Here is a 20,889-nt window from a genome sequence, read left to right on the forward strand (position 1 = left end):
GAACGCCTCCAAGACTGAACTTTTATGGATTAGGAAAAAAAGTACCAAATACACACGCCCAACACTATCATGGGACTCCACTTCGCTAACAGCAGCAGATCAGGTACGTAGCCTAGGAGTATCTTTAGATGGCCACATGTCCCTGTTCACCCACATATCTCAAATAGTCTCCACCACCTTCTACTACCTTCGCCAACTGAGAAAGATCAAACCTTACATCTCCAAACCTGACTTAGCCCAACTCCTCTACGCTTATGTTCTCTCCAGGATGGATTACTGTAACTCCCTATTTAATGGAGTGGGCCAAAAGATCTCAAACACCTACAGCTTGTACAAAACACAGCAAACATAAGAACATAAGAAGTTGCCCCCGCTGAGTCAGACCAGAGGTCCATCTTGCTCAGTGGTCCGCTTCCGCGGCGGCCCATCAGGCCTAGTGCCTGAACAGTGATCCCTGATTAATTTTATAACTTACCTCTAATCCCATCCCTATAATCTACCTCTACTCTTATCTGTACCCCTCAATCCCTTTGTCTTTCAAGTACCTATCCAAAGCTTCTTTGAACCCTTGTAGCGTGCTCCTGTTTATCACATCCTCCGGTAGCGCGTTCCATGTATCCACCACCCTCTGTGTGAAAAAGAACTTCCTAGCGTTTGTTCTAAACTTCTCCCCTTTCAATTTCTCTGAGTGCCCCCTTGTACTTGTTGATCCCCTTAATTTGAAAAATCTGTCCCTGTCTATTTTTTCTATGCCCTTCATGATCTTGAAGGTTTCTATCATGTCTCCTCTAAGTCTCCGCTTTTCCAGGGAGCAAAGCCCTAGCCTTTTCAGTCTGTCAGTAAATGAGAGGTCCTTCATACCCTTTATTAGCTTAGTTCCTCTTCTTTGAACTCTCTCAAGTACCTCCATGTCCTTCTTGAGGTACGGCGACCAGAATTGAACACAGTACTCCAGGTGCGGGCGCACCATAGCACGATACAGTGGCAGGATGACTTCCTTCTTTCTGGTCATGATACCCTTCTTAATGATACCCAACATTTTGTTTGCTTTCCTTGAGGCTGTTGCACACTGCGCCGACGCCTTCAATGTTGTGTCTACCATCACTCCCAGGTCTCTTTCAAGGTCGCTCACCCCTAGCGCTGATCCCCCCATTTTGTAAGTGAACATCGGGGGTTTTTTCCCTATATGTACGACTTTGCACTTCCCTATGTTGAAACTCATTTGCCATTTTTTGGCCCATTCTTCCAGTGTTGTCAGATCTTTTTGGAGATCTTCGCAGTCCTCCATGTTATTTACCTTGCGATATAGTTTGGTGTCATCCGCAAATTTAATAACCTCACATTTTGTTCCTGCCTCCAGGTCGTTAATGAATATGTTGAAAAGTAGCGGTCCCACCACCTACACAATCTCAACTACCACGACCCCATCTCCCCAGCCCTCCGCGTAGAGCACTGGCCCCTGATCAACCAATGCTGTGCATTCAAGGCCCTGGTAATAGCACATAAAAGAATCTACGCCACCACCCCAAGCTAATCCTGTACACCCCACCCGCCTCCTCTTCTCTGAAACAGAGAAACGCCTATGCATCCTCCATGAAGGTCCCTCCTGTCAGAAACCGCCCGCAAGCGCTCCTACAGCCACTTCATCTCCCATCTCTGGAACCAACTCCCCCCGCAAATCATACTATAGAACTCCTTGATGACCTTCCAGGAAGCAGTAAAGACTCTCCTCTTCAACTGAAATTCCAACTGCAATCATCCCTTGACCCCCTTATATTCCCCCCTCCTTTCTATACCCTCCTCGCCATTCCTGACCTGTATTTAAGTTGCTGTATAGTCTTTGTACTGTCCAAATGCATTCCACTATGAATGTTTGTTTGTAACCCGTTCTGAGCTACTGGGAGGATGGGATAGAAATTAAATAAAATAAATAAATAAATAAAATAAGTAAACATTCAAAGCTAGCTCCCACCCTCTCTCTCACACACTTTCCTTTGCCTTTTGCTGGAGTGCTGTTACAGGCTCTGTTTTTTCTCTTTCAGATGTCTTTCTCCCCAGGGATGGTTGAGTTTGGGGACCAGGAGCTACTGGAGTTCCTTTTGGAAAATAAGTTTCCCCCTGCTGAACCTCTGGAGGAAGGGGTGAAAACAGCTGATGACTGGGGTTTCCAGGCGCAGGAGGTAAGAATTCCTGCTTGCAGTTACCTATCAAGTCTGGGAAATTTAATAAAGAGAAGCAAAAAGTGGCCTTGTCTTTCCCGCACGCCAAGGCCAGCTTTCCTATTTCTGGAATTAATGGCCATGCGATAATTGTATAATTAGTGCATGGCCATTAAAAATATTACTGCATGAGCTCTTGCTACCACCCATTGTGTAGGCAGTAAGGGCTCATGCGCTGACCCTGTGGCGGTGTCCCATGTGCTAAGTGATTAGCACCGTCACAGCCGCTCTCCACCCCTTCCCAGAAAATAAAAATTCACAGGCTGCCTTGCCTCACCCACAGTACCCCTTTTTAAGATTCAGTACTGCAGCTTAGTAAAAGGCTCCCAAAAGACAATTTCTGTATCTGATCTTTATATAACAAATCACCCAAAAATCCTTATCCACAACAAAACTAGAAGGTGCTAGCAGTGGCACCCAACCGATACTTCCTTATTTATAATTTCACCTTTTACAGAAACATAAAAAGACAGATCAAAACACAAAAAAATGAAAAAAGAAAGCTATAAATCAAGGCAATATTTCAGTGTAAAAAAACACCAAATGGTCCAATGGATGGTTTATTATACCATTGCCAACTAACATAAGACTAAAATTAATGACCCCCTGGAGTAGTTGGGGCGGATGACGCTCCCTGCAAACTGTTTTCGTCTGGGTGAATGGATATCGATTTCCTATTGTGTTAATAGAGTTCTTGTTTCTTCTCTGTAAACCGCTTTGACCTACACTGTTAGATAAAGGCAATTTAGCAAGTCCTAATAAATTAATAATGCCATTGAAGAAGAAACAAAAGAAAACAAGTTTTCTAGGGAAAAAGAGATTTATTAAAGAAATGCTTAAAACCCACAAGGCTGTGGTGAGGAGCATCAGGGAAGTGAAATTTGAATATTAAAGGTGGATTTTTCAAATGGATTTTAGTAAAGCCAGAGAAGGGGAGCATGGTGTCTAGGGATGGTGCAACGAAATAGAAAGGATTGATTTGGCAGTGGAGAGAGGGTGAGTCGGCCTCTATTCGGTGCTGAGTTCTGGAGAGTTAATTTGTAGTGAGTGGAATGCGTGATGGGGGGTGGTTTATGAAGAAAGAGGAGGCACTTGTACGTCTATTGAAAGGAAAGCTTGAACACCATGCGGAAGCTAATAGCCTATGAATAAGTTAAGAAGGGCAGTTATGTGAAAGCATGACAAGGGGCGTGAGGTAAGCCTGCAGCTGAGTTTTGAAGACATTCTATTGTAATGAAGAAAGATGGCTCATTGGGAATCATATGACGTGCTGCAGGAGGTGAGAGAATGTGTGGATAAGGGTTTGTAGGGTGTTTAGAAAGGGAAGGATGCATTTTGGAGATTTTTTGAAAGATGCTGTGTTCAGAACGAAGCTCTTTAGGCCAGGGAGTGGGAATGCTGTGTTTCACTCACCTTGTAAAAATGTCTTTCCACAGATGATGGGTGAGGATGAAATGGAAGATTTTTTGTCTTCTATCCTTGCTCCTTTTGAAGAGGATTCGGGTATCGTGCAAAGCCACTCTCCTCCCGGTAGTGACAGCGGAATTTCTGAAGATAACTCATTCTCCAGCCTTGGAATTTGGGATGTGCCGTTTTCTCACAGTCCCAAACATTTCTACAGTCCAGCAGAATCAGATGTCGTACAGTTCGATCACAATTATTCGCTCCAGGAAGACGCTAAAAGCTCAGATGGAATGGCTCTGGAAAGTGTTCGATGGGAGACAGCAGAAGGCGATGTCTTCATTGATCTAGGTATGGCCTCTCTCTTTTGTCATAATCTTTTATAATCTGTATAATGCTCTGTGTAGTACATTAAAGGTGTAATGAAACTGAAACTTCACAGTTACAAAATAACTATCATCAATGGTAACCCAGAAAAGAAACTTTATTATAGGATCCTGTTAAGATTAAGTGACAATTCATGTTTTCCCCATGGGATCAGAGATGTTTTACTGCTTCTCTGGAATTTGAATTACTACAGCTTTTACAAGATTTATTTATGCAGTTTCAATAATAAACCAAGTATAAAACAGTATTATTAAGAATTTGTTGTTTTCCGATGGGGTGAATAACATGAAGAAAAGCCTTGCGAAGCTTGAAGAATGGTCTGAAATTTGGCAGCTAAAATTTAATGCTAAGAAGTGCAAGGTCATGCATTTGGGCTGCAAAAACCCAAGGGAACGGTACAGTTTAGGGGATGAAGAACTTATGTGCACGACGGAAGAGCGGGACTTGGGTGTGATTGTATATGATGATCTTAAGGTGGCCAAACAGATTGAAAAGGTGACAGCGAAAGCTAGAAGAATGCTAGGTTGCATAGGGAGAGGTATGGCCAGTAGAAAAAAGGAGGTATTGATGCCTCTGTATAAGACTTTGATGAGACCTCATTTAGAATATTGTGTACAATTCTAGAGGCCGCACCTTCAAAAAGATATAAGAAGGATGGAGTTGGTCCAGAGGAAGGCTACTAAAATGGTGTGTGGTCTTCATCTCTACCACCTCTATCACGGGACTCGGGCGTGGGAGAGCACTGCGCCCTTCCCCAGCGGCTCAAGTTTGATCACCTGCCTTCTCCTGACCCTGCAACACTCTACCATCAAAGGAATAAGACGAGACTCAGGTATGGTAGAACATTCCGCCCCCCCCCCCCAATAACTCAAGTTTGAACACTTCCTGTTTTCTCCTAACCCGCAACCCTCTTCCATCAATGGACCAAGACGAGACTCGGGTGTGGGAGAGCACTCCGCCCCTCCCCACCACCACTAGTTGCGGAGACTGTTGGAAGGCTCAACGACTCAATTTGAACTTTTCTGCCTCTCCTGACCCTGCCACCACTGGACTCAGGCGTGGGAGAGCTCTCCACCCTCCCCACCACTACTGGTTGCTGAGCCGGTTGGAAGGCTCAGCGACTCAAATTTGAACCTTCCTGCCTCTCCTGACCCTGCCACCTCCCTTCCACTGACCGAGATGGGACTCAGGCGTGAGAGAGTACTCCATCCCTCACCACCGCTGCTAGTCACTAAGCCTTCTCCGAACCCTTCAACCCGCTTACATCGACGGTCCGAGACGGGTCTTGCCTCTATCCACAACTACAATAGTCGCCGCACTTAGCACCACCATGAGAACCACACCACCAAAATATCCACAAGCCATCCTACTAATAACCCTGCTCCTAACCAACTGGAAAGCAACTGCAAACCACATCTCTCTAATACCAACTATAGCAAATTCCAAGGGAATCACCCAACCAACTTGGCATCCCACAACAGACTGAAACTCAAACTATCAGACTTACACATACCAACCCACCCCACAATCAACAAGAAAACTGACAAACCCATATAAGACCAAAAAACAGCCCTACCAAAGATCACTCATATACCCGAAAACAACTCACAACACACCAACAGACTACACCACTCTCAAATGTGCATATGTGAACATCAGAGCCATAGGCCCCAAAACAGAAAGCATAAAAAACTGGATAGAAGAAGATAAACTAGACTGCCTTTTCCTCACAGAGACCTGGCTCATCTCGGACTCGGACCCCAGAATAACTGAAATTTGCCCAAAGAGCCACAAGTTAACAATGGTCTGCAGAGAAAATAAAAGAGGAGGAGGAGGAATTGCCATCATAATCAGAAACACCATAAACCTAAAAATAAAAGACAAAACAACCAACCCATACATGGATTTACTAGCCTGTCAACTTTCAAGCACATCACTCAAAGGAACACTAACATGCATACTCTGCTACATAACCTTTAACTGGAACACAGCAAAACCAATATTTGAAGAATTTATATATTGAAACTCATTAATGACAACATACATCCTAATCCTAGGAGACTTCAACCTCCACCTCGAAAACCAATCCTGCAAACATGTAGGAACCTTACTTTCATACCTCGAGGCCTTAACATATAAAATCCTAGATCTTCAAACCACACACGAAAAAGGACACCAACTCGACATCGCAGCCTACATGTCCCAACAACCCACACAACCAGAGATCCGAACGGAAAATGGAACCGTTCCCTCTGGTTTGATCACTACACATACTCCTTCGAAATCAATTGGACCAATAACAAAAGCATTCCAATTACTCAAAAAATAACGTACAACTAACACAGACACATTGATCCCATCACATTCTGGACAAAAGCACCATAATCCAATACTACACACCCAAAGACTTCATCTCACAATGGAACCATCTAAGTACTGAAACCCTGGACAAACTAATCCCTGAAAAACCCAAAACCAAAATCCACAGACAAGTGGTTCGACAACGAACTACTCCAACTCAAAAGGCAATGCAGACAACTAGAAAGAAAATGGAGAAAAAGCAGCCAAGAATCCACAAAAACAGCACGGAGAATAATGAACCAAAAATACAAACACAAACTGAAAGAAAAAAGAAAGACATACTACTCAAAGCAAATAGGAGAAGGACTCCAAGATACAAAAAAGCTATTCCAGCTACTAAAAGATCTCACAGACACCACATGCTACCTAGCCAACAGCAACTCCCCTCCCCCAGCCACTCTCTTAGCCACATACTTCAAAAACAAGATCACAAACATCAGAGCCACGTTCAATGAAATTCCCACTCACATAGAAGAGACCTCATTCCCCCCACAGAAAAAGAATCAGTGGCAGCAGACAGAACCTGGTCCCACTTCTCACCCATACAATGGTCAGACTTCAACAAACTATATAATAAATACAGCCATGCAGCCAAGCGATTCATCAAATACCAATAAAAAAAAACAACAAAAAACTCAACCACTGCCCCCTATTCTTACTGAAAGCCTCAAGCACACTATTCTGCTCCCTGCTCCTACAATGGATACAGTCTCTAGTCACAGATGGACATTTCCCACAAGACCTCAGTGAAATCATCATAATTCCGATACTAAAAGACCCCAAAAGAACGAAGGACTAACCAACCAACTGCAGACCCATAGCCTCAATCCCACTGTAACATAGAAACAGATGGCAGATAAGGGCCACGGCCCATCCAGTCTGCCCACCCTAATGACCCTCCCCTACCTTTACCTTGTGAATAGATCCCACGTGTCGATCTCATTTGATCTTAAAATCAGGCACGCAGCTGGCCTCAATCACCTGAAGTGGAAGACTATTCCAGCGATCAACTACCCTTTCAGTAAAAAAGAACTTCCTGGTGTCACCTCGCAGTTTCCCGCTCCTGATTTTCCACAGATGCCCTCTTGTTGCCGAGGGACCCTTGAAAAAGAAGACATCTTCCTCTGCCTCGAAGCGGCCCGTGAGATATTTGAACGTCTCGATCATGTCTCCCCTCTCTCTGTGCTCCTCGAGCGAGAATAGCTGTAATTTTTCTAACCGTTCCTCGTACGGGAGATCATTGAGTCCTGAGACCATCTGGGTGGCCATTCTCTGGACCGACTCCATCCTCAACACATCCTTCCGATAATGCGGCCTCCAGAATTGCACACAGTATTCCAGGCGGGGCCTCACCATAGATCTATACAATGGCATAATGACCTCCGGCTTATGGCTGACGAAACCCCTGCGTATGCAACCCATGATTTGTCTTGCCTTGGATGAAGCTTTCTCCACTTGATTGGCAGCCTTCATGTCCTCACTGACGATCACCCCTAAGTCTCGCTCTGCTACCGTTCTTGTTAGGATCTCACCATTAAGGGTATAAGTCCTGCATGGATTTTGGCTACCCAGGTGCATAACTTTGCATTTTTTGGCATTGAAACTGAGTTGCCAGGTCCTAGACCAGCGCTCCAGTAGGAGTAGATCGTGCATCATGTTGTCAGGCATTGAGTTTTTGTCCGTTGTGCTTTTGCCCACTACATTGCTTAGCTTGGCGTCATTGGCGAATAATGTTATTTTACCTCGGAGCCCTTCTGCCAAGTCACTTATGAAGATATTGAATAGGATCAGGCCCAAGACCGAGCCTTGGGACACTCCACTGATCACCTCTGTCATTTCAGAGGGGGTGCCGTTCACCATTACCCTTTGAAGCCTACCTCCAAGCCAGTTCCCAACCCATTTTGTCAATGTCTCGCCCAATCCTATAGAACTCATCTTGCTTAGCAACCTGTGGTGTGGTACGCTATCGAATGCTTTGCTAAAGTCCAGGTATACGATGTCCAGGGACTCCCCAACATCTAGCTTCCTCGTCACCCAGTCAAAGAATCTGATCAGGTTGGATTTGCAGGATCTCCCCTTAGTAAATCCATGTTGACGGGGATCCCGTAGATTCTCCTCATTAAGGATCGTGTCTAATTGGTGTTTGATTAGGGTTTCCATTAGTTTGCTCACTATTGATGTGAGACTCACTGGTCTGTAGTCAAGTTGATGGAAGGCCTCGTAGCCAAAACCTTAACCTCATACCTAGAAAACCACAACTTACTCCATCCCACACAGTCTGGCTTCAGAACCAACTACAGTACCGAGACCCTACTAGGAACACTGATGGACACAGCTAGACAACATCTCTGTACAGGAAAGAAAATCATGCTCATACAACTAGACCTCTCTGCAGCCTTCGACCTGGTATACCATAACATCCTCCTACAAATGCTAGACTCCATAGGAATCTCAGACAAGGTTCTCTCATGGTTTAAAGGCTTCCTACAATCCAGAACCTACAGGGTTAAAACAAATAAAGAAAAAGCAGAACCATGGTCCAACCCCTGCGGAGTTCCCCAGGGATCACCTCTATCTCCCACACTATTCAACCTATAAATAGCCTTCCTCAGCTCCTGTCTAGATGAACATGGCATAACCTCATACAGCTATGCAGATGACATCACCATTCTCCTCCCCTTCGACCACTCAGAACCCACCATGACAGGCACAATACACAGAACGCTCGAAACAGTAGCAACATGGATGACTGAACACAAACTAAAACTTAACCCCGACAAAACAAATTTCATCTTCCTAGAAAACAGCAAAACTCCAACCTTAACAAATCTAGTAATAAATTCGATCTCATACCCCATTCAACCCACACTAAAACTTCTTGGAGTACTGATTGATAAGAGGCTGTACCATGCAACCTCAAATCAACAAAGTAATAAAAGCATCTTTCGTGACTATGAGAAACCTAAGACAAATCTGAAAATTCTTTGACAGGAAATAGTTCCAACTTTTGGTACAATCTCTTATCCTTGGACTAATAGACTACTGTAACATACTATACCTCCCCTGCCCAGCGACCATGATAAAGCAATTACAAACAATACAAAATACAGCCTTAAGACTCATCTACTCATTGAAAAAATATGACCACATCACTGAAGCATACCACAACTCACACTGGCTCCCAAAACAAGCAAGAGTACACTTCAAATTCTACTGCCTACTATTCAAAGCTATTAATGGAGAAAGCCCAACCTACTGGAAAAACCAACTAATTCAAGCCACCTCAACCAGACACAGAAGAACCCACTCACTATTCACACACCCGCCAACCAAAAATGTCAAACGAAGAAAACTATATGACAATCTAATGGCCACCAAAGCAGCAAAACTAGACAGACAAATCACCAATCTGCTGTCTTCGACCACAGACTACAAAATCTTCAAAAAAGAAACTAAAACCCTACTCTTCAAAAAATACATAAAACCTATTTAACACGACCAGTTCCTTCCCAAACTCCATTACCACAATCTCTACCCCTTTCAAATCTAAAATGTTTCTAATTCCCCACATGTATCACCTCAAGTTCCCGACAATTCTTATGTAAAGTTAATTACAATTCTTGTAACCTCCTGATAAATCTTATGTAATCCGCCTTGAACTGCAAGGTAATGGCGGAATAGAAATCATGTAATGTAATGTAATAAGGCATATGGGGACAGACTTAAAGATCTCAATCTGTATATTTTGGAGGAAAGGTGGGAGAGGGGAGATATGATAGAGACGTTTAAATACCTACGTGATGTAAATGCGCATGAGTCAAGTCTTTCATTTGAAAGGAAGCTCTGGAATGAGAGGGCATAGGATGAAGTTAAGAAGTGATAGGCTCAGGAGTAATCTAAGGAAATACTTTTTTACAGAAAGGCTGGTAGATGCATGGAACAGTCTCCTGGAAGAGGTGGTGGAAACAGAGACTTTGTCTGAATTCAAGAAAGTGTGGGATAGGCACGTGGGATCTCTTAGAGAGAGGAAGAGATAATGGTTACTGTGGATGGGCAGACTGGATGGGCCCTTTGGCCTTTAGTTGCCATCATGTTTCTATGATACAAAAAAGTGAATCCTCTCTTCCCTCCTTCTCTCTCCAAAGCCCAACTGTCGGGATAGTAAGATCAGATATTAAAATTAAAGAAATCTAGTAGGGAGCTTAGACCCTAAATTCTAGAGTCAGTTGTCACTATGGTTTGGGGAACCCCATATACTGTAAGTATCCCTTATTTTATGGTATAGTGATGTCTGCCCATGGCTGTCAGTTTGGACATTAAATTTAGTTTTCACAAAGTTGGACTATATGTCTCCAGTGGTGGAGTTTGTATTTTTTTTCCAAAATCTTTGCAGCTGTTAAAGGATGAATTGCTAACTTAAGATTCTTTAGAAAGTCCAGCTGGCTTATAGTGGATTAAACTGCACTCTGGGTTGTAAGGATAAATAGGTCACAGTTCCCACTACCACTATTTATTACTTCTATAGCGCTGAAAGGCGTACGCAGTGCTGTACATTTTGACATTTAATACAGCCCCTTCTTGGAAGAGCTTACAGTCTAACTTGGACAGACAGACATGACATGACATCCTTGTCATGTGATCCGTGGAGATGGAGGAGGGGAGCCAGTTCAGGTAGGCTAGGGGTTTCTCAACTGGGCCAGCAGAAGGTCTCACAGAAGAGAGAAACTTTTAAACCCCCAAATTACTATCTAAAACGCTTGCACTCCCTATCCGTCCTGGCGGGCTCACATTGGAGGATTAAGTGACTTGCCCAGGGTCACAATAGTTTATTTTTTTTTATTTTTTTATATACCGCCATACCCATGCGAGTTCAAGGCGGTTTACATTGAGTTACATTAGGGTCTGCATAGACAGGCAGATTTACAATTATTTGTCAGAATTACAGATTTGTTATTAGACTTACAGAGTAACAGAGTTACATAGGAACTCTATGAGCATTGGGAGCAGTGCAGGCCATTCAGCGCAGCTCTCCGTGGTAATAACTGCTAGTGCAATTTAATAGAAGAGGGGGGTAAGTTTCAAGTTTTATTTATTTATTGATCTATTGATGTATTTAAGATGATAATAGAACGAAATTCAAGTGATATGTACAAGTTGTAAATGATGTAATATTGTGTACTTGATGTAAGATGGAAAAATGAATAAAGAATTTGGGGGGAAAAAAATTTTATTGAACACCTATCCTGAGTTCCAGGCGATATACAATAAAAAATGGGGGAGTAGAAAAACCACAAAGACATGTAGAAACAGAATATGTAGACACAACATTCAATTGAACAATAAATGCTACACTTCCACTCCAGATGGTCTGGTGAGAGAGGATCTCGATGGCAGCAGTCTAAGTAGAGAAATGTAGGAGGGTGTAGATGTCTTTTGACTTTGATTTGCTTCCACTGTGGATAAATGAAGTACTTTATTGGGACAGATTATTTTTAGGGGATTGGTTGGCTTTACTGTGTTTGGATCAAACATGGATCTTTGTAAAATTTGATTTAGGTGATGGTTTATTCTCTTCCACAGTATCCTTATTTACATCTCGGTCTCTCTCTCTCTCTCTTTCACAGAGGACTGGGTGCCAGATTGTGCAGATGAGTCTCTGTCCACCTATCCTGAAGCGTGTCTGTCCACCAGTCCTGTTGCTGTATGCATGGAGGACTTTACCTTGAAGACTCCAAAGCAGGTATGAGGGACCCTATGCGACACTGTGCCTCCGCATTCCTTCCTATCCCAGGTTCCCACGTTATTCCTAAAGAAGTATATTTGTATTCCACCTTGAGTTATATAGAAAGACAGAAATAATGTAATGAGAAATTGCAAGATGTCTCTTTTTCCCAGATGTGCTGCTGAGATGGAAGCAGAAGTAACTTATCTAAACTCCGGATTTGTTACCGTAGAATATAGTGAAAGCAATTAGCTTAGCTGGGTTTTAAAAAAGCCATTATTAAGATGGGCTTGGGGAAATCCACTGTTTATTTCTAGGACTGACCACTCTGCAAATGGTCTTAAAAAAGTGATTCTCCCCATCAAGACTCAGAATTTCACTAATATTTTTTTTATTTAGTCCTTTATTTTCCTTGGTTAAATGTACATGAATATTTTATAAACTCAGGGTAAATAATACATAAATACTTATTATGAATATGAAGAAATTCTGAGGGAGTAGAGCAATTCCCAGACTTAAAACAGACCTGTAACGTCCCTGTTTTGCCCTTCTCAAAGAAAATCGTTTCTTTGGCCTCTTTGTCTAAGCTTGGTAGAAGTCAGTGAAAATGTCTGCAGACACTCAAAGGTGACAGGTTCCATCATTAATTACCATGTTATCACAGCACTGAAGTTTACCCTGTCCCTAGCCGGGCTACACTATCGTAGATTCTCTGGTGCAGGGAAATATAAAGAAAAAAACCTGAGTGCATTTTATGATGAGCTTTCGAAGGAGAAAAGGTCCTCATTCCTCAAATAAGCCTTACAAATATTTTGCTATAATGAAAACCTCTAGGCCATAAAACAAATTTTTCCTGGCCCTTTTTGGATCTCAGTTCCACAGTACCAATTTATTTTTCACTCAGGATAAGCAGCATAAAACCTGTTTTACTCCTTGGGATCTTGCCTAGTACTTGTGATCTCAGTTGGCCACTGTTAGAAACAGGATACTGGGCTTTATCCCAGGACAAGCAGGCAGCATATTCTCGACATGTGGGTGATGTCATTTTCAAGAAAACTTGATTGAAGATCTCAAAGTTTGCTAGTGCTGCACCGCGCATGCGTGTGCCTTCCCGCTCAGCTAGAGGGCGCATCTCCTCATCATGGTCTTCAGTTCTTAGTTTTCCGCGGAGCCAGAAAGCCCTGTCTCTCTTCTCTGCGATTCTAAGTGCCTTTCTTGCACCGCGGCTTCGTTTTTTCTTTTTTTCGTATCGGAAGTCGCTGTGCTCTGCGTCTTTATTGTTTTTTTCCACGAGTGAAACTTTCTTTTTTTGTTCGTCGGTGAACCGGGGGCTCCCGGTTTGCCCTTGGCCGCGGCCCTTCTTTTTGCCATATGTCCCAGCCCCTTACCGGGTTCAAAAAGTGCACACAGTGAGGTCGGGTGATTTCCATCACAGACCTGCACCTTTGGTGTATCCTGTGCTTAGGGGTTGACCACCCTACGGACTCTTGCCCTCGTTGTGCTACCCTTCAGCCTCGGGCTCTTCGGCAGCGTCGGGCCAGGATCTTGGACCTCTTCGCCTTGGAGGCTGACCACGCTTCGACCCCGGTTTTGGCCTTGACCTCAGCCTCGGTCTCAACGTTGGCCTTGAAGACCTCGGTCCCGGGCAAGTCTCCCTCGACTTCGAAGGCCTCGGTGGCTCCGGCCTCGAAGACCTCGACTTCGAGTAACTCTCCTCTTCCTCCTTCAGATTCAGCTCAGCTACCGAAGAAGCCGTCCTCGGAGTCTCTGGCCATCCAGGCGGTGAGTGTAGTCCCGTCGGCCTCGACATATGAGAGTAATGGTGTGAAAAAAACTCAGAAACAGCTCACGGAAAACAGAGACTGTGGAGCAAGCCTGGTCCCTATTCAAGGACATTGTGCAAGAAGCACAACATATGTACATCCCCAGATTTAGAAAAGGGTGCAAAAAAAACTGAACAAAAGACCCAGTATGGATAACCAATGAAGTGAAGAAAGCGATAAACTCTCCCCTAAAATTCCCCCCCTCCTCCCAGATAAATTCTCCTCTAAAATCCCCCACCAAGAAAACCTCTTCCTCCCCAAAACACCTACCAAGTATACAGATCCCTGAAATGTAAAGTAATCTTATCAGTACTCTAACTGTACTCTATTTGTTATATCTCACAGTAACGTACTGTCAATCTACTATCCAATTTGCAAGTTCCTTCGGAATCTATCTAGTTACCTCTCCTCTGTTGTAAAAAAAACCAAAAAAAAAACAAACCAACAACCTGTATCTTCACTGGAAATGTCTAGTCAGCTCTTTTGTAATCCGCCTTAAACTGCAAAGTATAGGCGGAATAGAAATCCCTAGTGTAATGTAAATGGAAAAAGGACCAAACTGGGGAAAACTGGAAGGCACACAGGAAATGCCAAAAAGAATGTCATAGAGTGGTTAGGAGAGCGAAAAGGGAATATAAAGAAAGATTGGCCAGGGAGGCAAAAAATTTCAAATCGTTCTTCAAATACGTTAAAGGGGAGCAACCAGCGAGGGAGGAAGTAGGACCGTTGGATGATGGAGACAGAAAGGGAGTGATAAAAGAAGAAAAAGAGGTAGCTGATAGGTTAAACAAGTTCTTCTCGTCTGTCTTCACAAGCGAGGACACATCCAGTGTACCAGAACCCGAAGAGATCTTCAGTGGAGACCAAGAAGATAAACTGTCGACAATAGAGGTGAGCCATGAGGATATCCTCCAACAGATAGATAGATTGAAAAGTGACAAATCACCAAGCCCGGACAGAATCCACCCAAGGGTACTAAAAGAACTAAGAAACAAAATAGCGGAAATACTCCAACGAGTTTGCAACCTATCCTTGAAAACTGGTGAGATCCTGGTGGACTGGAGGATAGCAAATGTTACACCTATCTTTAAAAAGGGATTGAGAGGAAACCCGGGAAACTACAGGCCGGTAAGTTTGACATCGGTTCCGGGCAAGATAGTAGAAGCACTGATAAAGGACAGCATCTGTGAGCACATTGATAAAAATGGACTAATAAAAGCGAGCTAACATGGCTTCTGCAAAGGAAGATCGTGCCAAACAAACTTACTGCACTTCTTTGAGGGGGTAAGCAGCCAGATTGAACAAGGGGAACCCGTAGACATCATTTATCTCAACTTCCAAAAAGTCTTTGACAAGGTACCCCATGAGCGGCTACTTAGGAAGCTGTGGAACCACAGGGTGGAAGGGGATGTACATAGATGGGTTAAACACTGGTTGACAGGCAGGAAGCAAATGGTTGGAGTGAAGGGCCACTACTCGAACTGGAGGAGGGTCATGAGCGGAGTTCTGCAGGGGAAGGTACTCGGACTGCTGCTGTTCAATGTATTTATAAATGACCTAGAAATGGGGACGAAGTGTGAAGTTATAAAATTTGCAGATGATACTAAACTCTGGAGCAGGGTTAGAACTGTGGAAGAATGTGAGGACCTACAAAGGGACCTGAACAAACTGGAGGAGTGGGCGAATAAATGGCAGATGAACTTCAATGTAGGGAAATGCAAGGTCATGCATATAGGGAAAAAGAACCCGATGTTCAGCTACCAAATGGGGGGATTAGTACTAGAGCAGGGATCTCAAAGTCCCTCCTTGAGGGCTGCAATCCAGTCAGGTTTTCAGAATTTCCCCAATGAATATGCATGAGATCTATGTGCATGCACTGCTTTCAATGCATATTCATTGGGGAAATCCTGGAAACCCGACTGGATTGCGGCCCTCAAGGAGGGACTTTGAGATCCCTATACTAGGGGGAAGTAACCTTGCAAAAGACTTGGGTGTGCTGGTGGACACAACAATGAAGTCAACGGCACAATGCGCAGCAGCCTCAAAGAAAGCAAACAGAATGTTGGATATAATTAAGAAGGGTATTACAACCAGAACGAAGGAAGTCATCATGCTGCTGTATCACGCGATGGTGCGCCCGCATCTGGAATACTGTGTCCAGTATTGGTCGCCATACCTAAAGAAGGACATGGAAATACTTGAGAGGGTTCAGAGAAGAGCGACAAGAATGATAAAAGGTATGGAAAACCTTTCATACGCAGACAGGCTGGAAAGGCTGGGGCTCTTCACCCTAGAGAAGCGGAGACTCAGAGGAGACATGATATTGTAAGTCTCTATCATGAAGGGCATAGAGAAGGTGGAAAGGGACAGATTCTTCAGCCTATTGGGAGCTACAAGAACAAGGGGGCACTCGGAGAAATTGAAAGGGGACAGGTTTAGAACCAATGCTAGGAAATTTTTCTTCACTCAGAGGGTGCACAAGTAACAAGAGACAACAGCATTGAGATGTTTCCTGTATTTAGTTGTAAAACTGATTAAGGATAAGCATGATGTAGAGTAGATTTTTCCTAATATAGGGTAAAGGAGTCCAGACACTGGTCTACACTGCGGACATTATTCCAGCCTGATGCACAATCCAAAATTAAAAAGGACTATATGCTCGGAAAAATTACAATCAAGAGCAATACATTTCTGAAATTATTTTCCAATAACTTTGTTTTCAAGTACCCATCAGCTTAGACAAGTGGAGGGGCATAATTAAAAAAAAACGTCTAAGTCCCCTTTTGGCCTAAGGCCCTAAACGTTGAAAGTAGAAGCAGGGAAAATGTCCATTCTCAAAAAAAAAGTCCAAAAGGAGGTTTTTTTGATAATGGCCTGCCTCTACTTTCAGCTGTTTAAACGCCCAGACCACCATTACATCTGAACTTACACCATATAATAATAACAATTTATATACCGCAAGACCGTGAAGTTCTATGCGGTTTACAATGATTAGAAATGTTACAGATTGAATGGAATAAACAAAGTACAGACTTAGTGATTGATAGTTCTAGCGATCGTTTGTTGAGGACTAAATTTGGATAGGTTGGTTTCCTAAGTATTTCAGGAACAGATGAGTTTTTATGCGTTTCCTGAATTCCCTATAGGTAGTAGGCACGAGTAATTGTTCTAGGTCTTTACCCCATAGTGCTGCTTGATGTGAGAAAAGATGTTGGTGATGATTTTTAAATTTACAACCTCTGACCGGTGGAGAAACAAAGTTAGGGTGTAAGCTTCGCTTGTGTCTGTTGGTTGTGAAAGAGAAAAGGTCTGTTATATATTTAGTGGCTAAGCCATAAAGTACCTTGAAGCAAAAACAACCGAACTTGAATTTCACACGTGCCTCCATCGGCAGCCAATGTAGAAGTCGATAGGAAGGTGTTACGTGATCAAACTTCTTCAGTCCACAAAGTGGGTCAAGATAAGAGGGTCAAGATAAGAGAATTGGGTCATTAGGGCATAGACAGGGGGTGGGTAAGCAGAGTGGGTAGACTTGATTGGCTGTAGCCCTTTTCTGCCATCATCTTCTATGTTTCTATGTAAAGTAGTCTAACCGCTGCATTTTGTACTAGTTGCAATCGCCGCATATTCTTCTGGGGGAGTGCCAAGTAGGCGATGTTACAATAATCGAGTTGACTCGCCCCCCCCCGAACCCCATGACACCTTCCGCTGACCCTTCGACACCTCTACCGGTACCTGAAAAAAAGTTGGACGGACAGGTCCCAAGCCTGTCCGTCCGTCCGGCACGCCATCCATTGAATGGCAGGCCTTAGGGCCTGATTGGCCCAGGCGCCTCAAACCCTGTCCACAGGTGGGGACTGAAGCGCCTGGGCCAACCGGAATCGACCCAGTAGCCTTAGGCCCTTCCTGTGGGTGGGGCCTTAGGCACATGGGCTGGGTTGGCAGGGAGGTTGGCGGGTGGGGGGGCTGATCAGGGGTTTGGGAGGTGGGTGGGAGGTGGGTGCGCCGAGGGCAGGAGGGCCTGGGATCCCTCCTGCCCGTATCCTAGTGGGGGTGGGGGATAGGGAGTTTCACTGGGGCAGGAGGGCTTGGGATTCCTCCTGCCCGGATCGAGTTGGAGGGGTCACTGGGGCAGGAGGGCTTGAGCTCCCTCCTGCCCGGATCGAGTTGAGGGGAGAGGTCGCTGTGGCAGGAGGGCTTGGGCTCGGGGGGGGAGGGGTGGATTGCTCACCCCAAAGTGCTGTGGTTCGGGATGTGGGCGATCACCATCGCGGCAGGAGAGATGAGCCTTTTTTCGGCACTTATACCTGTTTTGACTTGGTCTAAGTCAAAACGTATAAGTGCCGACTAGACAACCTAACTAGACATTTGGTTATACCTGCTGTACGCCTATGTCTAGGTTGGCCCTCCACCCGCCCTTTCCCCTCCTCTAAAAACGCCTCTTTTTGCTCTATGCATTTAGAGGCAGGGGAAAGGCCTAAGCTGGTTTTAGATACGTCTAAAACCAGCTTTGGTTATGGGTACTTGGATGATCAGGCTTTTTGATCATCCAAGTACCCATTTAGGCCACTTTTTAGACGTTTTTTTTGTTTTGATTATGAGCCCCGTAGTGTTAGTTGGGAAATGAGAAAATGATATTATAATAAAACTGTCACTGCAGGCTCCTGTTTCACTGAATCTAGCCTCTGCATCTTCAACAAAGCCTGGAAATTATTTAGAATCACCCAAATAGTATCCAAGCCAGAAGATATATAAAAATTTTAATAACAAAAGAGTATATTTGACCTGCAAGCAAAAAAGCCTCTGCAGACCTGGACCTCCGCTAATACACAGTGCTTTTACAATGGCTGATTTTGTGGTGCATTTGGCATGACAACTGGTGTCATATCTCCCCAGAGAAGTTAATTCCTAAGGAGTTATCATCCCAAATTTAGTCTTTTGTATTAAAAGCATTTATTTGGAGGACTCTGTTAACCATATTAACTACTACGCAAGATCACAGCTGCATTAATTGCAATCACATTACACACACATAAAAGACTACAAAGAGTAGCCCTCCCCCCACCACACCTGACCACCTTACAGTCCCTAATGGTCAGAGCAGACGTGATCCCCAGTTGCTTTTGCTCATGAGATTGCCATAGAGGTGATGGCAGCCATTTTGAGAGCAGAGCCGGCATGGATGGAAGCGACTGGGATCACTCCTGCCCCCGACTACATCTTAGGTCAGTGGCTCCCGATGGTTTCCATTGTGGCCTTCAAACAGTTGGCTGAAATGTTCTTTAAATTCTGTAAATGCTTATTTGATGTAGTAAGTGCAAACAGTCTCTTAAGTATGTTACTCAGGTTTCTCATTTTTGGAATTTGCTACCATTGACAATACAGAATAAAGTGCGTTTTTAATATATCCTTGAAGTGTTGTAGAATCACTGTTTGTATTCATTTTTAATGGGTTCAAAATTAATAATACAAAAAGAATAAGTACAATGATAACCAGTTGTAGAACGGCAATCGAAAGCTATTTGTGTTGGTTCTTCACTAAGACTTAAAACAATTTGAACAAAAAACAGAAATTTGGAACAGACCCCCCTCCCTCGAGAGCTCTGGCATCAACACTACAGGCTCTGTGAGAAAACCCATCCAAACTGGGGACCAAATTTCCTTAGAGGTGAACCTTGTCCCTCAGAGCTTTCTCATATTCATATTACATAGAAACATAGAAGATGACGGCAGAAAAGGGCTACAGCCCATCAAGTCTGCCCACTCTGCTTACCCACCCCCTGTCTATGCCCTAATGACCCAATTTCCTTATCTTGACCCTCGTAGGGATCCCACATGGGTATCCCATTTATTCTTAAAGTCTGGCACGCTGTCTGCCTCGATCACCTGCACTGGAAGCTTGTTCCAATGATCAACCACTCTCTCTGTGAAGAAATACTTTCTGGTGTCGCCATGAAATTTTCCGCCCCTGAGTTTGAGCGGGTGCCCTCTTGTGGCCGAGGGTCCCTTGAGAAAGAAAATATCATCTTCCACTTCGACACGTCCCGTGAGGTACTTAAATGTTTCGATCATGTCTCCCCTCTCCCTACGTTCCTCGAGAGTGTAGAGCTGCAATTTGTTCAGTCTCTCTTCGTACGAGAGACCCTTGAGCCCCGAGATCATCCTGGTGGCAGTCCGTTGAACCAATTCAATTCTGCGCACATCTTTACTGTAATGTGGCCTCCAGAATTGCACACAGTACTCCAGATGAGGTCTCACCATGGCCCTGTACAACGGCATTATGACTTCAGGCTTTCGGCTGACGAAACTTCTATTGATACAACCCAATATCTGCCTTGCCTTAGATGAAGCCTTCTCCACTTGATTGGCAGTTTTCATGTCTGCACTGATGATTACTCCTAAATCTCGTTCTGCTGAAGTCCTAGTTAAAGTTTCTCTGATCAAGAAGTACGTCCTGCATGGATTTCCGCTTCCGAGGTGCATGACCTTACATTTCTTAGCATTGAAGCCTAGCTACCAGGTTGAGGACCAACTTTCCAATGTAAGCAGGTCCTGCGCCATATAATTCTGTAAACTGCGTTCACTTACTATATTACATAGTTTGGCGTCATCGGCGAATAGTGTTATTTTACCTTGAAGCCCTTGAGTCAGATCCCCTATGAATATGTTGAAAAGCAGTGGATCCAGGACCGAGCCATGCGGCACTCCACTGGTCACCTCCGATGTTTTACAGGGTACCATTAACCACCACCCTCTGAAGTTTGCCACTCAGCCAATCATTGACCCATGCAGTTAGTGTCTCTCCTAACCCCATCGATTCCATCTTGCTTAGCAGCCTGCGATGTGGGACACTGTCAAAAGCTTTACTGAAGTCCAGGTACACGACGTCCAAAGACTCTCCCAAGTCCAACTTTCTTGTTACCCAGTCAAAGAAGCTGATGAGATTGGATTGGCAGGACCTACCCTTGGTGAATCC

General features: G+C 44.1%; 1 protein-coding gene across 3 annotated transcripts in view; it reads left to right on the forward strand.

Moving 5' to 3' along the window:
* The window catches only part of LOC117357152 (cyclic AMP-responsive element-binding protein 3-like protein 4), a 183,784-nt gene that overhangs the window by 43,458 nt on the left and 119,437 nt on the right, over window positions 1-20,889 (forward strand). For all 3 annotated transcript variants that reach the window (XM_033937519.1, XM_033937526.1, XM_033937510.1), the window contains exons 2-4: window positions 2,043-2,180; window positions 3,656-3,971; window positions 11,993-12,108. In XM_033937519.1, coding sequence (XP_033793410.1) covers window positions 2,043-2,180; window positions 3,656-3,971; window positions 11,993-12,108 — 570 coding nt within the window. The remainder of the gene's footprint in view (window positions 1-2,042; window positions 2,181-3,655; window positions 3,972-11,992; window positions 12,109-20,889) is intronic.

This window comes from Geotrypetes seraphini, chromosome 1 (genome assembly GCF_902459505.1).
Source record: "Geotrypetes seraphini chromosome 1, aGeoSer1.1, whole genome shotgun sequence".
In the NCBI taxonomy this organism is placed as follows: Eukaryota; Metazoa; Chordata; class Amphibia; order Gymnophiona; family Dermophiidae; genus Geotrypetes; species Geotrypetes seraphini.